At 40.9% G+C, this 14,345-nt stretch overlaps 1 protein-coding gene and 2 long non-coding RNA genes across 10 annotated transcripts in view; 1 reads left to right on the plus strand and 2 right to left on the minus strand.

Moving 5' to 3' along the window:
- Positions 1–12,036, minus strand: part of SAXO6 (stabilizer of axonemal microtubules 6) — a 29,208-nt gene extending 17,172 nt beyond the window's left edge. For 2 of the 3 annotated variants that reach the window (XM_077913762.1, XM_077913761.1), the window contains exons 1-7: positions 11,869–12,035; positions 10,791–10,905; positions 6,821–7,167; positions 5,558–5,692; positions 1,192–1,359; positions 242–345; positions 61–160 (exon numbers count right to left, since the gene is read on the minus strand). In XM_077913762.1, the coding sequence (XP_077769888.1) occupies positions 61–160; positions 242–345; positions 1,192–1,359; positions 5,558–5,692; positions 6,821–7,167; positions 10,791–10,905; positions 11,869–11,886 (987 nt within the window). In that variant the 5' untranslated portion in view covers positions 11,887–12,035. Of the gene's footprint in view, positions 1–60; positions 161–241; positions 346–1,191; positions 1,360–5,557; positions 5,693–6,820; positions 7,168–10,790; positions 10,906–11,868 lie in introns of all 3 variants that reach the window. The other variant, XM_077913763.1, reaches the window with a different exon arrangement.
- A 206-nt stretch (positions 12,037–12,242) lies between these two features.
- LOC144323373 (uncharacterized) overlaps positions 12,243–14,345 on the plus strand; it is a 100,882-nt gene continuing 98,779 nt past the window's right edge. For 2 of the 4 annotated variants that reach the window (XR_013388798.1, XR_013388799.1), the window contains exons 1-2: positions 12,245–12,362; positions 12,633–12,843. This is a non-coding gene — a long non-coding RNA (uncharacterized LOC144323373). Of the gene's footprint in view, positions 12,363–12,632; positions 12,844–14,345 lie in introns of all 4 variants that reach the window. The other 2 variants (XR_013388801.1, XR_013388800.1) reach the window with 2 other exon arrangements.
- LOC144323375 (uncharacterized) overlaps positions 12,625–14,345 on the minus strand; it is a 142,619-nt gene continuing 140,898 nt past the window's right edge. For all 3 annotated transcript variants that reach the window (XR_013388805.1, XR_013388806.1, XR_013388804.1), the window contains exon 3: positions 12,625–13,593. This is a non-coding gene — a long non-coding RNA (uncharacterized LOC144323375). The remainder of the gene's footprint in view (positions 13,594–14,345) is intronic.

A 14,345-nucleotide genomic window follows, 5' to 3' on the forward strand; every position in this document is an offset into this window, starting at 1 on the left:
AATCAAACTGGGATACAGGCTCAAAGAAAATGTGAGCTTACTGACCTTATATATACTCACCTGGTCTGGTATGTTTTCCTTCACACGGGTCCAAGCCCCGGCTTTATATAAATACTGGGCTGGGCTCAAAAATTTTGCCCTATATTCAGAATTCACCTTCCTAACAAAAATGAAATGAGAGTAAATATTTCAGCATGTTAATCATCTAAATACCATGATATTTTTCTTCTAAAATACATACCCAAGCCTTTGATGTCTCCAAGGAGTAAGCTTCTTTTTAGGCTGGCTTGACTCTTTTGATTCCATCTCTGCTTCTAATCTTAAAGGATCATCTGTTTTATCACACTACAATGGAAATAATTTAAACATTTTATGCTTAAAATGTTATACATTAAAGTGAAAACATAAATATTAAAAAGTATAACTGGACACTGTATTACAATTCTGTTTATGGAAGTAAGTTTTAACTACTAAAGATAACCTAGAAGTCACAAGGAATTGACAAGCAAGTTTTAAAACTAGTATACTTTGGTTTTTTGAAGTATAGCTCAGGATTTGGTTCATTTTACAACAAAGAAATTTTATATCCTTGGCTAGGAAAAAAAAAACTTTTAATTAACAAACATCTAAATAAATAAACTTGATGTTACTACCTATTGAACAATTCTTTTACATTTGCCTTTGATATTCAAATTTACATTTAATTGTGTTGTAGTAATTAAGTAGGCTCCATGTTGGGCGTGGAAACCTACTTAAAAATTAATTAATTAAAAACTTAAAAATACACGTATATATGCATATTTGTGTTTGATTTCCATTATTTAAAGTATGTGTTTCTATCTCTACTGTCACCCCTATAGCTCACATTACTGTAAGGCCAATTATTTGCTATTACACATGATAGACTTACCTGCTGTATTGCCAAGCACTTGCCACAGTATTATATTTATTTAATTAAATCTTTGTCTCCCCACCAGCACAAGAGCTGCATGGGGCTTAGCGTGGTTATTGTATTCTCAGTACCTACCCAGTGCCTGGCTCCCAGTAAATGCTTAATGAACATGAGACACTTAATGAACAAATGAATAAACTAGCTAAAACCAAAAATTTCGGGTAGCATTTGGTAAAAGAAAATGTGTAGAGTCTAAAATAATTTTTTTATTTTGTTTAAAGTTAAGAGTTGATGAATACCTTCTTTTCAGGAGATACTGCTTCAAAGTTTCCGTTATCTTTCAAATCATTTCTTAATTTTGGTTCTTTCACTGGAGATAAACCTTTGAAATTTCTTCTGTATTCAGTTTCATGGATGACTGAGTTACCTTTGAATTGTGGAACAAATTTGCTTTTATTGTGGAAAACCTTAAAACAAAAATTACTGTAGTTTAGTTCTTTGTTGGTTAAATATACAAAACTTAGTTTTTCAATTGCTTTAAGAATTTCACATATAAAATTGAATTATAGGATCCAAAAAAAGTAAAATTATATGACTGTTTATAATGTCATTTCATATACATCAAAAGGACAACAAAAGCAAAAACAGACAAAATGGACTGCATCAAACTAAAAAGCTGCCATATAGGAAGGAAAACAATCAACAGAGTGAAGAGGCAACCTATGGAATGGGAGAAAATTTCTACAAATGCTATATCTGATAGGTTAATATTCAAAATATATAAGGAACTCAATTCAGTAACCAGAAAACAATCTGATTTCAAAAATGGGCAAAGGAGGGGAGCCTGGGTGGCTCACCCAGTTAAGTGTCTGACTTCTGATTTCAGCTCAGGCCCTGATCTTAGGGTCCTAAGATTGAGCCCCACATCACAGTCTGCACTTAGCAGGCAGTCTGCTCAAGGATTCTCTGTCTCCCTCTCCCTCTGCCCTTCCTCCTGTGCAGGCTTTCTCTCACTCTCTGAAATGAATAAAATCTTTTTTAAAAAAAATTTTTTTAATTTTTAAAAATGGGCAAAGGGACATAAACAGACACAAATAACAATGGAACAGAATAGAAAGCCCAAAAATAACCTTGTGCATATATAGTCAATTAATTTATAACAAAAGAGACAAAAATTGGGAAAGTATAACCGCTTCAATAAATGGCGTTGAAAAAATTTGACAGTCACATGCAGAAAAATGAAACTAGACCCTATCAATCAGACCAAAATGGGTCAGAGATGCAAATATAAGATCTAAAACTATAACTAGAAGAAAACATAGGCAGTAAGCTCCTTGACATTGGTGTTGGCAATGATTTTTTGGATTTGACCCCAAAAGCAAAGGCAACAAAAGCAAAAATAAACAAGTAGGACTATATCAAACTAAAAAGCTTTTGTATAGCAAAAGAAAGCACCAACAAAATGAAAAGGCAAACTATGGAATGGGAGAAAATATTTGCAAATCATATATCTGATAAGGGGCTAATAACCAAAATAATAAAGAACTACAACGCAGTAGAAAAGCAAACAATCCGATTAAAAAATAGGCAAGGAATTGAATAGACATTTTTCCAAAAAAGACATACAGATAGCCAACAAGTATATTAAATGGTGCTCAACATCACTCATCATCAGGGAAATGTAAATCAAAACCACAGTGAGTTATCAGCTCACACCTGTTCAAATAGTTATTATCAAAAATACAAAAGATGACAAGCGTTAGCAAAGACGTGAAGAAAAGAGAACCCTTGTATATTGTTGGTAGGAATGTAAATTAGTACAGTCATTATGGAAAACAATATGAAGGTTCCTCAAAAAATTAAAAATAGAACTACCATATGATCCAACAATTCCACTTCTGGGCATGTTCCCAAAGGAAATGAAATCAGTATCTCACAGATATCTGCATTCCCACATTCACTGCAGCATTATGCATAACAGTCAAGATATGGAACCAACCTAAGTGCTCACAAACAGATGAATGGATAAAGAATATGATACATACAATTAGAGGAATATCATTCAGCCTTAAAAAAAGAAGGAAATCCTGTCATTTGCAAGAAAAAAAAAAGATGAACCTGGAGAACATATGCTAAGTAAAATAAGCTAGACACAGAAAGACAAATACAGTAGATCTCACTTATGTGAAATCTAAACAAGTGCAACTCACAGACGCAGAGAATAGTGGTTACCAGGGACTAGGGAGCAGGAGAAATGGAGACACACTTGTCAAAGGGTACAAAGCTCCAGTTTGCACAATGAATTCTGGAAATCTAAGGTACAACATAGTGACCATAGTTAATACTACCATATTATATACTTGAAATGTGCTAAGAGGGTAAATCCTACCACACACATACACACAAAGGCAACTGCGATAAATGTGTTAATTAGCTTGATTATGGTATTTCACAAAGTACATACAGATCAGAACATTACATGTACACTGTATCATTTTTATTTGTCAATTATACCTCAATAAAGCAGGGGAAAAAAAACCCAAAAATCAATTTTCTACACTCGTTGTTTTGAATAATAGTTACTATAATAAAAAATAACATTTAAACCAAAAAAAAAAAAAAATGAACCATATCTTTTCTCCTCAAAATTTCCCTCTCCCCTCCCCTCCCTCTCAGCAGTATGGTAAAGGGATAAGTAAAATAGGCATATTTTAAGGATATGAACAAGACATTCACTTTTCAAGCAATTCTGTTAGTTCTACAGGTTTTTTCCTTCCTTGACATCAACTTTTTTTCTTCCTCCAAAAAGAGAAAGATTCTCAACATTTTGAATGTCTGATATGTTCATTTGTTCAGTTTTAGTCCTTTGCTTGCTTATCCTTAGCTTAATGCAAGGGAAAAAATAGGTAATTATTATCTTTTTAGTTTTAAACATTTTCATTTATCCTGAATATTTTACAATATGGTTTCTATTGTACCACTGATTACAAAGAAAGCAAAAGGAAAAGACATGGAGGGCAAATGAGATATATTATTGCTTGACAATGCTGAATAGTGCATCTTCATTCAGACCAAATCCAAGCAGAGTATCTTTTTCCTGAGTATAACCTCAAAACTTTTCTGCCAAAAGTTGTTCAGACCCCTGTACATATTAATATAAGACATCCTTTCAGAAAACAGGTGCTTGGTAAAATAGGACCAAATAGCTCCTTTAGAGGTTCCCTATCAACAAGCATTGAAAGTTTCCATCACATGGTTCTTCAAACTACAGACCCTAAAATTGATATGCTTTGAATCAACAAAGAGCATTTGCTTCCCCCCCAAAAATATTTGAAACCCTCACTGATGAAAGCAGTAAAGCTACTAAGTGAAGGTACTGCTAGTGATTTACTTCATAATATCCTTGTGGGCCCATAAAAAGAGCATTTCTGAAGCACAATGTTTCTCCTGAAATATGTAAAAGCCATCAGTGGGGCTTTGATTTGAATCAGCTTTAGCTGATAAAGGAGAAATGCTCTACAAAAACTGAACAATTACAATTTTCAAATAGTAAGTAATTTTGTAGGTACACTTACTATTCAAGAACACTTGTGAGCCAGCAAAAGAAGTACTGCTCCTATTTACTAGATTCACAAAGGATACACACATCACCTCATGCTATTTTTTGTTTCTAAAATGTTATATAAATTTCAGTTTTTTAGAAAATTGAATAACAAGTAAGCAAGCCCAATGCTGCCACAATTTACAGGATCACAGGTATTATCATCTTAGTATAAGATTACTGATATTACTGTCTTGTTGAATCTACCCTCTCAGTGCTCAGGGGTATATAATGTTTGTAAGTGAATGTTGAGATAGAGGAGCAAATGAACATAAGGGTGTATGGGAGCAGGGGCGGTTTATAAAGAAAAATGCCAAAATCAAGAGAAAGAAAAGTCTAAGCTGCCATGGGCCTCTGCAGCTATTCTAAATTAAGTATTTCCTTACCTGGGCCTAGAAGTATGATTAAGAAGTAAGAGTTAAGAGCCTAAGAACTGTTTAGATGATGATAGTAGTAAAACAACAGAGCATTTATTAGTTAACGGTAGTCCAGTACCAAAAACTGCGTAAAGGTATAATGAAATCTAGTATCACATTTAGTTCTCATCATAGCTTTCAAATTTTACAAATGTAGTTAAACTGACAATTCTAATTACTGCTCATTTGATACAAAAACAAGATTATGTATCTTGCATTGCTTTTATTTTGTATTTACTAAAATATACAAAGCAGTTATGCCTTTCTTGCAAGACAGAAAACATGCAACATATTAGTCAACAAACACAATATTTTAGAATAAGACCAATCTAATAATTTTTTTATTAAGCAAAAAAATCCCACAGCATGCAGAAACTTACCAGGAATCAAGTTTCATTACCCTGTCTCATATTTAGTGGATGTCATGGATTTGGCAACAATGATCATGAGTGGCCTAGGACAATATCACTTATCACTACTATAAATCAGAATAGAATGATTTTAGCAAAAAATCTCATTTTCACTTTCCTAGAACCTACCTCCAGGCCTACTTAAGTACCTAATTTCTCTTAGCTCTTAGTTCCATGTAAATCTCCATCACTAGATCAGAAGAGGATACTTAAAAATGTATTACATCCATTAACCTACCTGATTGGCGGCAAAAACTGGAGCAGTTTCTTTAGGGGTCTTCCAAACAAACTGCCTTTGATACTCAGAATTCCTCAAGATATTACGTGAAGGAACAACAGTCAATCCTGCTTTCTTCCGAAGAACTCTATCCAACTGTTAGGGAAGAAAAATCCCACCCAGAGTCATTAGAAGTTTCTATTCAAACTTTTTCTTTCACTATAGTAAAAAAAACAAAACGTGTAACATGAAATCCACCCTCTTAACAAATTTTTAAGTATACAGTATTGTTAACTACGTGCACATCGTTGTAACCACAAACTTTTTTCAATTGAGAAGTAATCTCCCTTTTAAATTGTCAAACTATTGAAAATTCCTTTAATTCCTTACAAGGAATTTAAAAAATTAAATTAAAAATTAAATTCCTTACAAGGAATTTTATTTCTTAATTTCTGTGCGTTCCACGAAAAGATAGCACCTTTCATTCAATCTCTTCCTACCAGTTATTCATAACTAAATCTGTTACGAAGAAACGGCAGCACCTTGCCTTATCCACACCTTGCTTCTGAGACACCCCTTCCCCTGCCCACCACTTACACGTCACCTTCCTTGATTCTACTGTGCCCCCCGGTTTTTGCAACAAGCCACAAATTCTTCACCAACACTTCTGAATGCCTCTCCGCGGTTCTGGCGGACAAGAAATGGGGAAGAAGCAATGCACTGGAGAAAGATGCGGGAGGCAGTGAGCCGCCTGCACAGGTCCCTGCAGCCTATGCTTATGTGCTCGCAGGGACGTTCCGCGGGCCAGGTGTGACATAAGAGAGCAGAACTCCAAGATCTTTGAGATTCAGCCAGAACTGCCCTTCCTTTTGCGTTTAATCAATTGCGATTCTGTTTGTTTACACAATAAGAAATTGAAAAGGGCCCACGTAGAAGTCAGCTCACCACCCCCGCCAGAGGTAATGGCCTGCTACTCTCCTTCTCCTGTCTCAATTTGATCTCTCCCTTAGGACTGTGGTGCTGATATATGATGAATAAAATCCAGAGGCAAGCTGTCCATCCAATGAAGAGATATCTTAGTATAACCAGTACAAAATGGCAACTACTAAAAACAGAACTCCCAATAACTAAAATCAACAGCCTCTTACCTATATATATTCTCTAAGACATTAGATAAGAAAACAACAATGGAAAATTTTTAAGCACAAAATATAGTATTACTGAAATGATGAAATTTACAAAGGATTCTATGGTTTTGAAAAGAAATACCGTGAGTATACCTACCCCGTTATCTACATTTTCTGAATGAAGCTTAGTGGAAGGTTCCGGGTCCTCATTTTCTTTAACTGGTATATGGTTTGCTATTATATCCGCATTATTTTCCACAGTATCTGAAGCCCCTTCAGCTCTAGAGTCTGTAGACTGAGATCTGGTTCTTTTGGGAACCCTTTCTTGGGTAACATCTTCTTTTTGTTCTGCCTCTTGCAATTCTGTTTCTGGGGCTTCAGGTTTTGGGGATATAACTATATCATTCTCTGGGATCGCTCCATTCCACTCAAGAGATTTTGAAATCTGTGGGTCATGATAAGGGACTCTTCTTTTTGAAATAAAACTTGGCTCTCTTGTGATTCCTACAAAATACAGCATATAAAAATTACAGCTACCAAAGTATAAAGTTACAAAGACAACTTTTAATAACACTTGTAAGGGACGCCTGGGGGCTCAGTTGGTTGAGCGGCTGCCTTCGGCTCAGGGCGTGATCCTGGAGTGCCAGAATCGAGTACCACGTCGGGCTCCTTGCATGGAGCTTGCTTCTCCTCCCTGTGCCTCTGCCTCTCTGTATCTCTCATGAATAAATAAATAAAACATTTAAAAATAATAATAATAATACTTATGAGAGAAGAAATGGAATTGAAAATTCAGTTGAGGTACAAGGTCCTTTGAGTGGCAGGATAAAAAAAAGTTTATCAACATAAAAATCTTTAATTTTGCTTTTTAAAAATACTAAAAGTTTGACATAATTTTTTTTTTTTAATCGGGGTCACAATGTTCAAGTTATCCTGACACAAGTCACTAGAATCACAACGTGACGGGCCTGGCAAGCCAAGCAGGACATGTTGCCTCCGTTTCTAATTACTTTCCTGTGCTACTTAACAGAACAATGGGCATTGGTACTGTCAAAATTTGGAACTTTTCACAAAGCTTCTCTTATGCACAGTAGACCAAGAAGAGAAGGGATGAGATGTCATTATGCTGGATCTTGGTTCTACGTTTGCATTGATTTCCTGGGAATTAAAGAGAATGAACCCTTTTAACAGGAGCTAAGATACTATTTCTCTATATTTCTGTCTGGCAAGCAAATGTCTAAAAAACTGAACCTTCTACCCAAGTAAGAGGAGCTCTGTGGAATGACAGCCACTGAGATACTGTCCTAGTTTGGGGCCATTCTTTAAATAGAAGCCTGTGTAGGATGGGGAAGAAGGAGTAAGACTAGAAAGGAGGAGAAGGAAGGTGAACTGAAAATCTGGCAATGACATAGAACCCCCAGTTCTCTAGCCTGTCACTGAGTTTTGGCCATTGAACCAGGGTCCCCACCCTTACAACGCTTCCCTAGACTAGTGGTCTTCATACTGGGTGCATATGTGTCTGGAGGCATATGGAGACATTCTGGGGGATAAGCAGAAATGGGCCGCTTAAGGGAATCATTTTGCAGATCCTAACTCTATATGATTTCCCAACACTGGTCTGCCTGAGAGCTGCACCTGCCTTCTGTAGTCTTTGTTCCCTTTCCCACTTTGCAAAAGGAAGACATACCTCTCAGCCAGCCCCATGGGATAAAAAAAAATTATCCGAAGTGGGAAGGACAAACAAAGGGACAATTCATGTGTAACTACTGAGAGAGAATATCTGACAGCCAAGCAAAGAAGGCTGAGATTACAAATAACAAAGGAACAGTGCTTTATTTTATCCAGCTCCACACCTTCCTATCTATCTTAGAATTAAAATTCGGGAGTCAGAGGGTTGTCACATGAAACAACTAGATGTTAACACATGTTAACACGTTTACAGCAATTGAAAAACACAGACTTTTTTCTCACAGAAAGGAATTCTAATTTGCCTGATTAGTTTGCCAAGGAGGACTGACTTTCCCAATTATATGATGAACATTTACCATAAATTCAATGAGCTACACTGGCAGCTCCAAAGTTTTAACAAAGCATATGTGAAACAGATGCACAATATTCAATATGCCAGAAAGCATATCCTTTGAAACTATTTGTTACACTTATGATTAAAAAACTTAAATATTAACTTGAAAATGTGAAAAGATGCAAAGACTTTCCAAACCCTTTTAAGGGATATGAAAGCAAAAAAGTTTGAGGGCCATTGCCCTAGACTTTAACACACAGAGAGGCTTCTGGTGGAAGAGCACAATGAAAGGGGAAGATTCTCAAGCGCTCCGGCCTTTTCTCCCAGCACCAGCAAAAATACACTAAGGGGGAAAAATACACTATGTTAACAGAACGTCCAGCTCGTCCTTGGTAAAACCAGCGTTATTCCTCACTAGCCTCCCACCTCCCTTTCTGAACACCCTGGAGTTCTCACTCTGCCCTTCCCCTTAACCTCACATTCTCCATTAATACACCTCCCCTGGACTGTTCCTGCCTTCATAATATACCATACTCCAAAGTGGCTTTGCTCCCACTCTTGTTTCAACACACCCTCAAATGTAGCTTATCTAAGTTAAAATGTTACGGGGACAATGATCTGGTTAACCAATTCCCCAGTGTTCTAACGGGCCATCAGTGGAATATCTATACTTTAGGATTTACTTTGGATTAATCTAATAGAGCCTCAAATTTGTAGACTTTTGGGTCATTTGGTGGATTCTGAGTACCACCTTGCCCAAAAAGCAGGGACATCCCGTGTCTGAAGTCGGGCTCTGGACAAAGGATCCTGATGCTTCAGAGGAACCCAGAGCCACCCACTTAGCCCACTCTTCCCTTTGTTCTCCAACCTAATCCTGGAAACACTCTCCTCATTTTACTAATTTCCCAAGCTTGGGAAAATCATGCTTATTTCCCATTAAGTCTTTTTCTTGGCTTCAAATACCTAACATTTGGGGGACATATATGTCATACTTCACGCACTCTCATATGTGGGGCCCCAAGCACTCATCTGCATATACGCACCGCCCCTTAACAGGCAATATCTCATTTAATCTCTCCCAGCAATCCTGTGCAATGGGCTTCCTAAACCCCACTCGGTAAAACAGTCCCTGTTTGCCAACGTCACATAGCTAATGTGGAGTCAAACGCTTACTCATTCATTCAAACAGTAGCCTCAACAAGCACTAGAGTGTGTCAAGGCCCTGTGTCATCTACTAGGCAGGAAGATTGAGCCCTTGCTCTGAGAAATCTTGAAGTCTAGTGAGGGAGAATAAAACCAGTCTTTCTCCTTTACCATCCTCTGGGAAACCTTGGTTGGCCCAGGGCTCTGACTTCCCTGGGATACCAGAAGGAAATATATGGGATGACAAAAGTACAGCTTTTGAATTCAGGGGCTTTCCACAAGACAGACTTGATTTCAAATTACGGTTTTGCCACTTACTAGCTCTGAACTCTGGGCAAGTTACTTAATCTAAGTCTCCCTTCCTCAAGACACGTCCCCAGCTTTGTCTGCTCTCAGCCTTCACCTGTCGGCTCAAATATCACCTTCTCAGAAAGGCCCTTCTGGACCATTAGAGCTAAAGTGTATTCCCTCCAATCCTGCCCTCCCCCAAGTTATCTCTAGGCTAGCCTGTAGCAACCTGAAATCCCCCGCTTTATTTATTGTTACCTGGTTACTGTTTTTTCCCTATAGTTTGGGTCTTTGTCTGGTTCTAGGCTCTCTCCCTAGAAGCTGGGAATAGTCCTGGCCCATAGTAAGCCCTCAATGAATATTTGTTAAAGAAGTAAGCCAACCAGGCCAACTAATGCTTCACAAGTTTTTTTTTTAAATATATATATTTTATTTATTTATTCATGAGACACACAGAGAGAGGCAGAGACACAGGCAGAGGGAGAAGCAGGCTCCATGCAGGGAGCCCCATGCAGACTCGATCTCAGAACTCCGGGATCACGCCCTGGGCCAAAGGCAAACGCTCAACCACTGAGCCACCCAGGCGCCCCTTGCTTCACAAGTTTTAATCATTCTGCAAATGTAACCCCAAGGTTACTTAAGCCATGATGACTGCTAAGTGTGTTCGACTTACCTAATTGATCGGATCTAAGTCCAGCCCATGGGTACCTCCTCCCCACTGAGGGATTATACGACTCTGACAAATAGGACTTCTTCCACAGAAAGTTTCTCTGGTATTCACTCAGCCCCTGTAATACAAAAGACACTTTGAGCATGATGCAATTCATGGCTGTTGTTTTAAAGAAGGCATCGGTAAAAAGGACCTCGGAACCACGACAAGGAGTTCAGTCTCGAGCTCCCCGTCACCAGCTGCTGTTTATCCAGCCCCATGCTAAGCAGGTTGCACCTATTCTGATCCTTTAATCCTCACAACCACCTGAGGCTCTGAGTGGCCACCTTTCTTTCTTTTTTTTTTTTTTTTCTTTGCTGGATGGCTGATTCCAAAGCCTGAGCTCTTGTCTGATAACAGGTGACCATCCAAATCCTCATCACAATAATTGTCCTAGCTGATTAAGTTCTCAGTGAGGACACACCATCACCAACAAGGGCCTCGTGCCTTTTGAAATTCCGTAAAAGTCAACCAAAGACAGACAAGAGTCCCCTCCCATCATTCTGGATAGAGGCCCCTAAGATAGAATAGGACGGGGATCTGCGGGAGAGCTGTGGCCAGCTGTTGGGGCGACGGGTGCCTGACCCCCCGACGGCGACCACCTACCTGGAACTCTGGCGCGACGGTGAACAGTGTGAGTTTCCTACACCCTATCTTCGCATTGTCAAGGTCCCACGTCTCTATCCCTTTTAAAGACGCAGGCAGTTTGAGGTCTTAAAGGGTAGGGACGGGGCGGGGGGGGGGGGGGACAAGCGTAAGCCCTGAGACGGGCCACAGGTGTCCCCAGGTGAAGCCACCTTCGATCTCATTGCAAAGTGCTCGCCTTGCACCTGCACCGCCTCGCGTCCTGCAAAACCCCTGCAAAATCGGTCTCTCTCAACACGGCCTAACGCTTCCGCGCTGCAACTCGGGGGTGTGTGTGCGCGGACCGGGAGCCAGGCGTCGTGCAGGACCGCGGCCGGCGGGCTCCGCGGGGCCCGGGAGCCCCCCCTTCCCCTCCCCCGCCCCCAGCAGCCTTCGGGCCCGGGGACCACGGCCTCACCTTGAAGCGCACCGGCATGTCGCCCGGTGCTGGAGCCCCCGCCACTCCGACAGTTAACGGGACAGAAAGCCCCGAGGGGGCGGGGCGACAACAGTGGGTTCCCTAGCAAAAGCCTCGGCCCGGCGTCCCCGACTACGCGCCGGCGCACTTCGCTCCTGCCGCCTTGAGCCCCGTCGCTCCGCCTTTCCCCGCCCACCCCTAGAGCTAAGAGCCAATCGGGACTCGGAGGCCTTCCTGACGTCATTAAGATCCGACCAATCAATGCCCGGAACGGAGACGCCCGCCTCCCGCCGCAAATTGGGGGACTAACAGAAATGGCGGGCGGAAGGCTGGCCAATGAGGCTCCCGGAAGGGCGGTGGGCGGGGCCCCGCGGGAGCTTCGTCCTGAGGAGAGCGCTGGGCGCGTCCTGTGTGACTAAGGGTCACCCCTGCAGGTAGGCTGCGTGTGTCGCACGCCTCGCTGGGCCGGCTTCGTGACGTCGTAAAACGTGAAGGTGTGTTCTTAATTCCGCATCTGTGACGAAATCGGAATGTAGGTTTTGATGGGTTTTTTTTGTTTGTTTTTCTGATATGAAAGAATGTTCAGGTCTCTTCTCCTGAGAACCCGTTCCTACAGCTGACAGGCATGTTACACCACGTATTGTCACATCAAAAGGGTCGGGCAAACAAAGAAATATTGCTTAGGCAGGCCCCCCCCCCAAAAATTTATTTATTTATTTATTTATTTATTTATTTATTTATTTATTTATTGTGACTCTTGCAAGAGAAAATGCTCACTTCCGGTGACGTTCTTGCCTCCCCCGGCCCCGCACCCGCCGCCTGCCGCCCGCCACCCGCGCGCCGAGCTTGCACGTCAGGGACCATGAATGAGGCTCCCGGGTCCCGGTTCCCGAAGAGTCCGCGTTGTCGCTCCTCTCACTCATCTTAAAAAATAATATGCATCTGATTTGAACGGACTGTTGCCGTCGCCAGCAGGTACTTCTCTACCATCGACAGAGCACTTGCCTGGACGCTGAGGATGGGAAGGACAGAATTGTCCAGGCAGGTGCCCAAGACACTTGCAGAGAAGCATCCTCTGTATTCAATGATAGTATAACGTGTCATTCTACTAAAGTTTTAGTTGTAAAGTACCACCGGGCACCCCGGGTGGCTCAGCCGGTTAGCACCGCCTGCGGCCCAGGTCGTGACCCTGGGGTCACGGGATCTGCTCGGAGCCTGCTTCTCCTTCTGCTTGTGTCTCCGCCTGCCTCTCTCTCTCTCTCTCTCTCTCTCTCTCTCTCTCTCTGTGTGTGTGTGTGTGTGTGTGTGTCTCATGAATAAATAAATAGAATCTTTAAAAAAAAAATAGGTTAGGATCATCAGGAGTTGGAGGACGGAGTTGTCCTTGAGGGCAGAGATGATCAGAAGAAGCCTCCAGAAGAAATACTGAGACACCGCCTTGATGATGAGAAGGACTGACATAGAGGAAAATGGGATGATCAAAGGGCAGATGCCTGAATGGAACGCTGCCAGGCTTCTTCCAAAAACCGCGAGGACAAGTGCCTTTACTTTTGTCATTTGTTGACCGAAGAAAAGTATACCATCTTTTAAACTTCCAAATAGTCATAGCTATCCAGGAATGCTCTAAGCCTTTTCTGCAAAGACTCGTCTCCCTGGATCCTAATTGATGTCTCTGTTCTTCTTCACCATCATGGAGATATTTAAAAATTCATTTGAAGAAGGCACCTGATATCCGAAAACAAAGAGAATATTAAATTAGCCCCTATGTGGCCATGCATCCAGGGGGCCCTTGATAAATGTTAATTGGTGATGACAGCATCTCTGTCGTGTAAATTAAGAATGGCACAAACAGGACACCGTGGAACATAAAACGAAGGTCCTCTGCAGGGAAACAGCCCGGATCTCACAGAGTAGGAAAAACACAGCCCTGGTTGTATGCACAACTTTGTTATGACACAATACTGAGGTGAAATCAGTAAAAGCAAGCATGCAGAATGTAGCCTGTCTGCTAAACAAGGGCCATAAAAAAAAAAAATAAAAAAAAAAATAAACAAGGGCCATGATGACTGCAGTGGAGCTCTGCTGAGCACGGAATGAATGACAAGAACAGCAGATGGTAAAAATATCTGAGTCATAACCTGGGTTTGCTGAGATGTGTTATAAGGACTCAAGGAAGAGGAGTACTTTACTTTTTTTTTTTAAGATTTTATTTATTTATTCATGAGACACAGAGAGAGAGAGGCAGAGACACAGGCAGAGGCAGAAGCAGGCTCCCTGCAAGGAACCCAATGTGGGACTCGATCCTGGGACTCCAGGATCACCACCTGAGCCCAAGGCACATACTCAACCGCTCAGCCACCCAGGCGTCCCTACTTTGCTATTTTTAAATGAAAGCCCACTCAAATTAATGGGGGAAAGACATAAAAATGAAAAAAAGGGACAACCTTAGTAAACGAGAGTCTATAGCCTGTGTTTTA

Source organism: Canis aureus, chromosome 11 (assembly GCF_053574225.1).
Source record: "Canis aureus isolate CA01 chromosome 11, VMU_Caureus_v.1.0, whole genome shotgun sequence".
Taxonomy (NCBI): domain Eukaryota; kingdom Metazoa; phylum Chordata; class Mammalia; order Carnivora; family Canidae; genus Canis; species Canis aureus.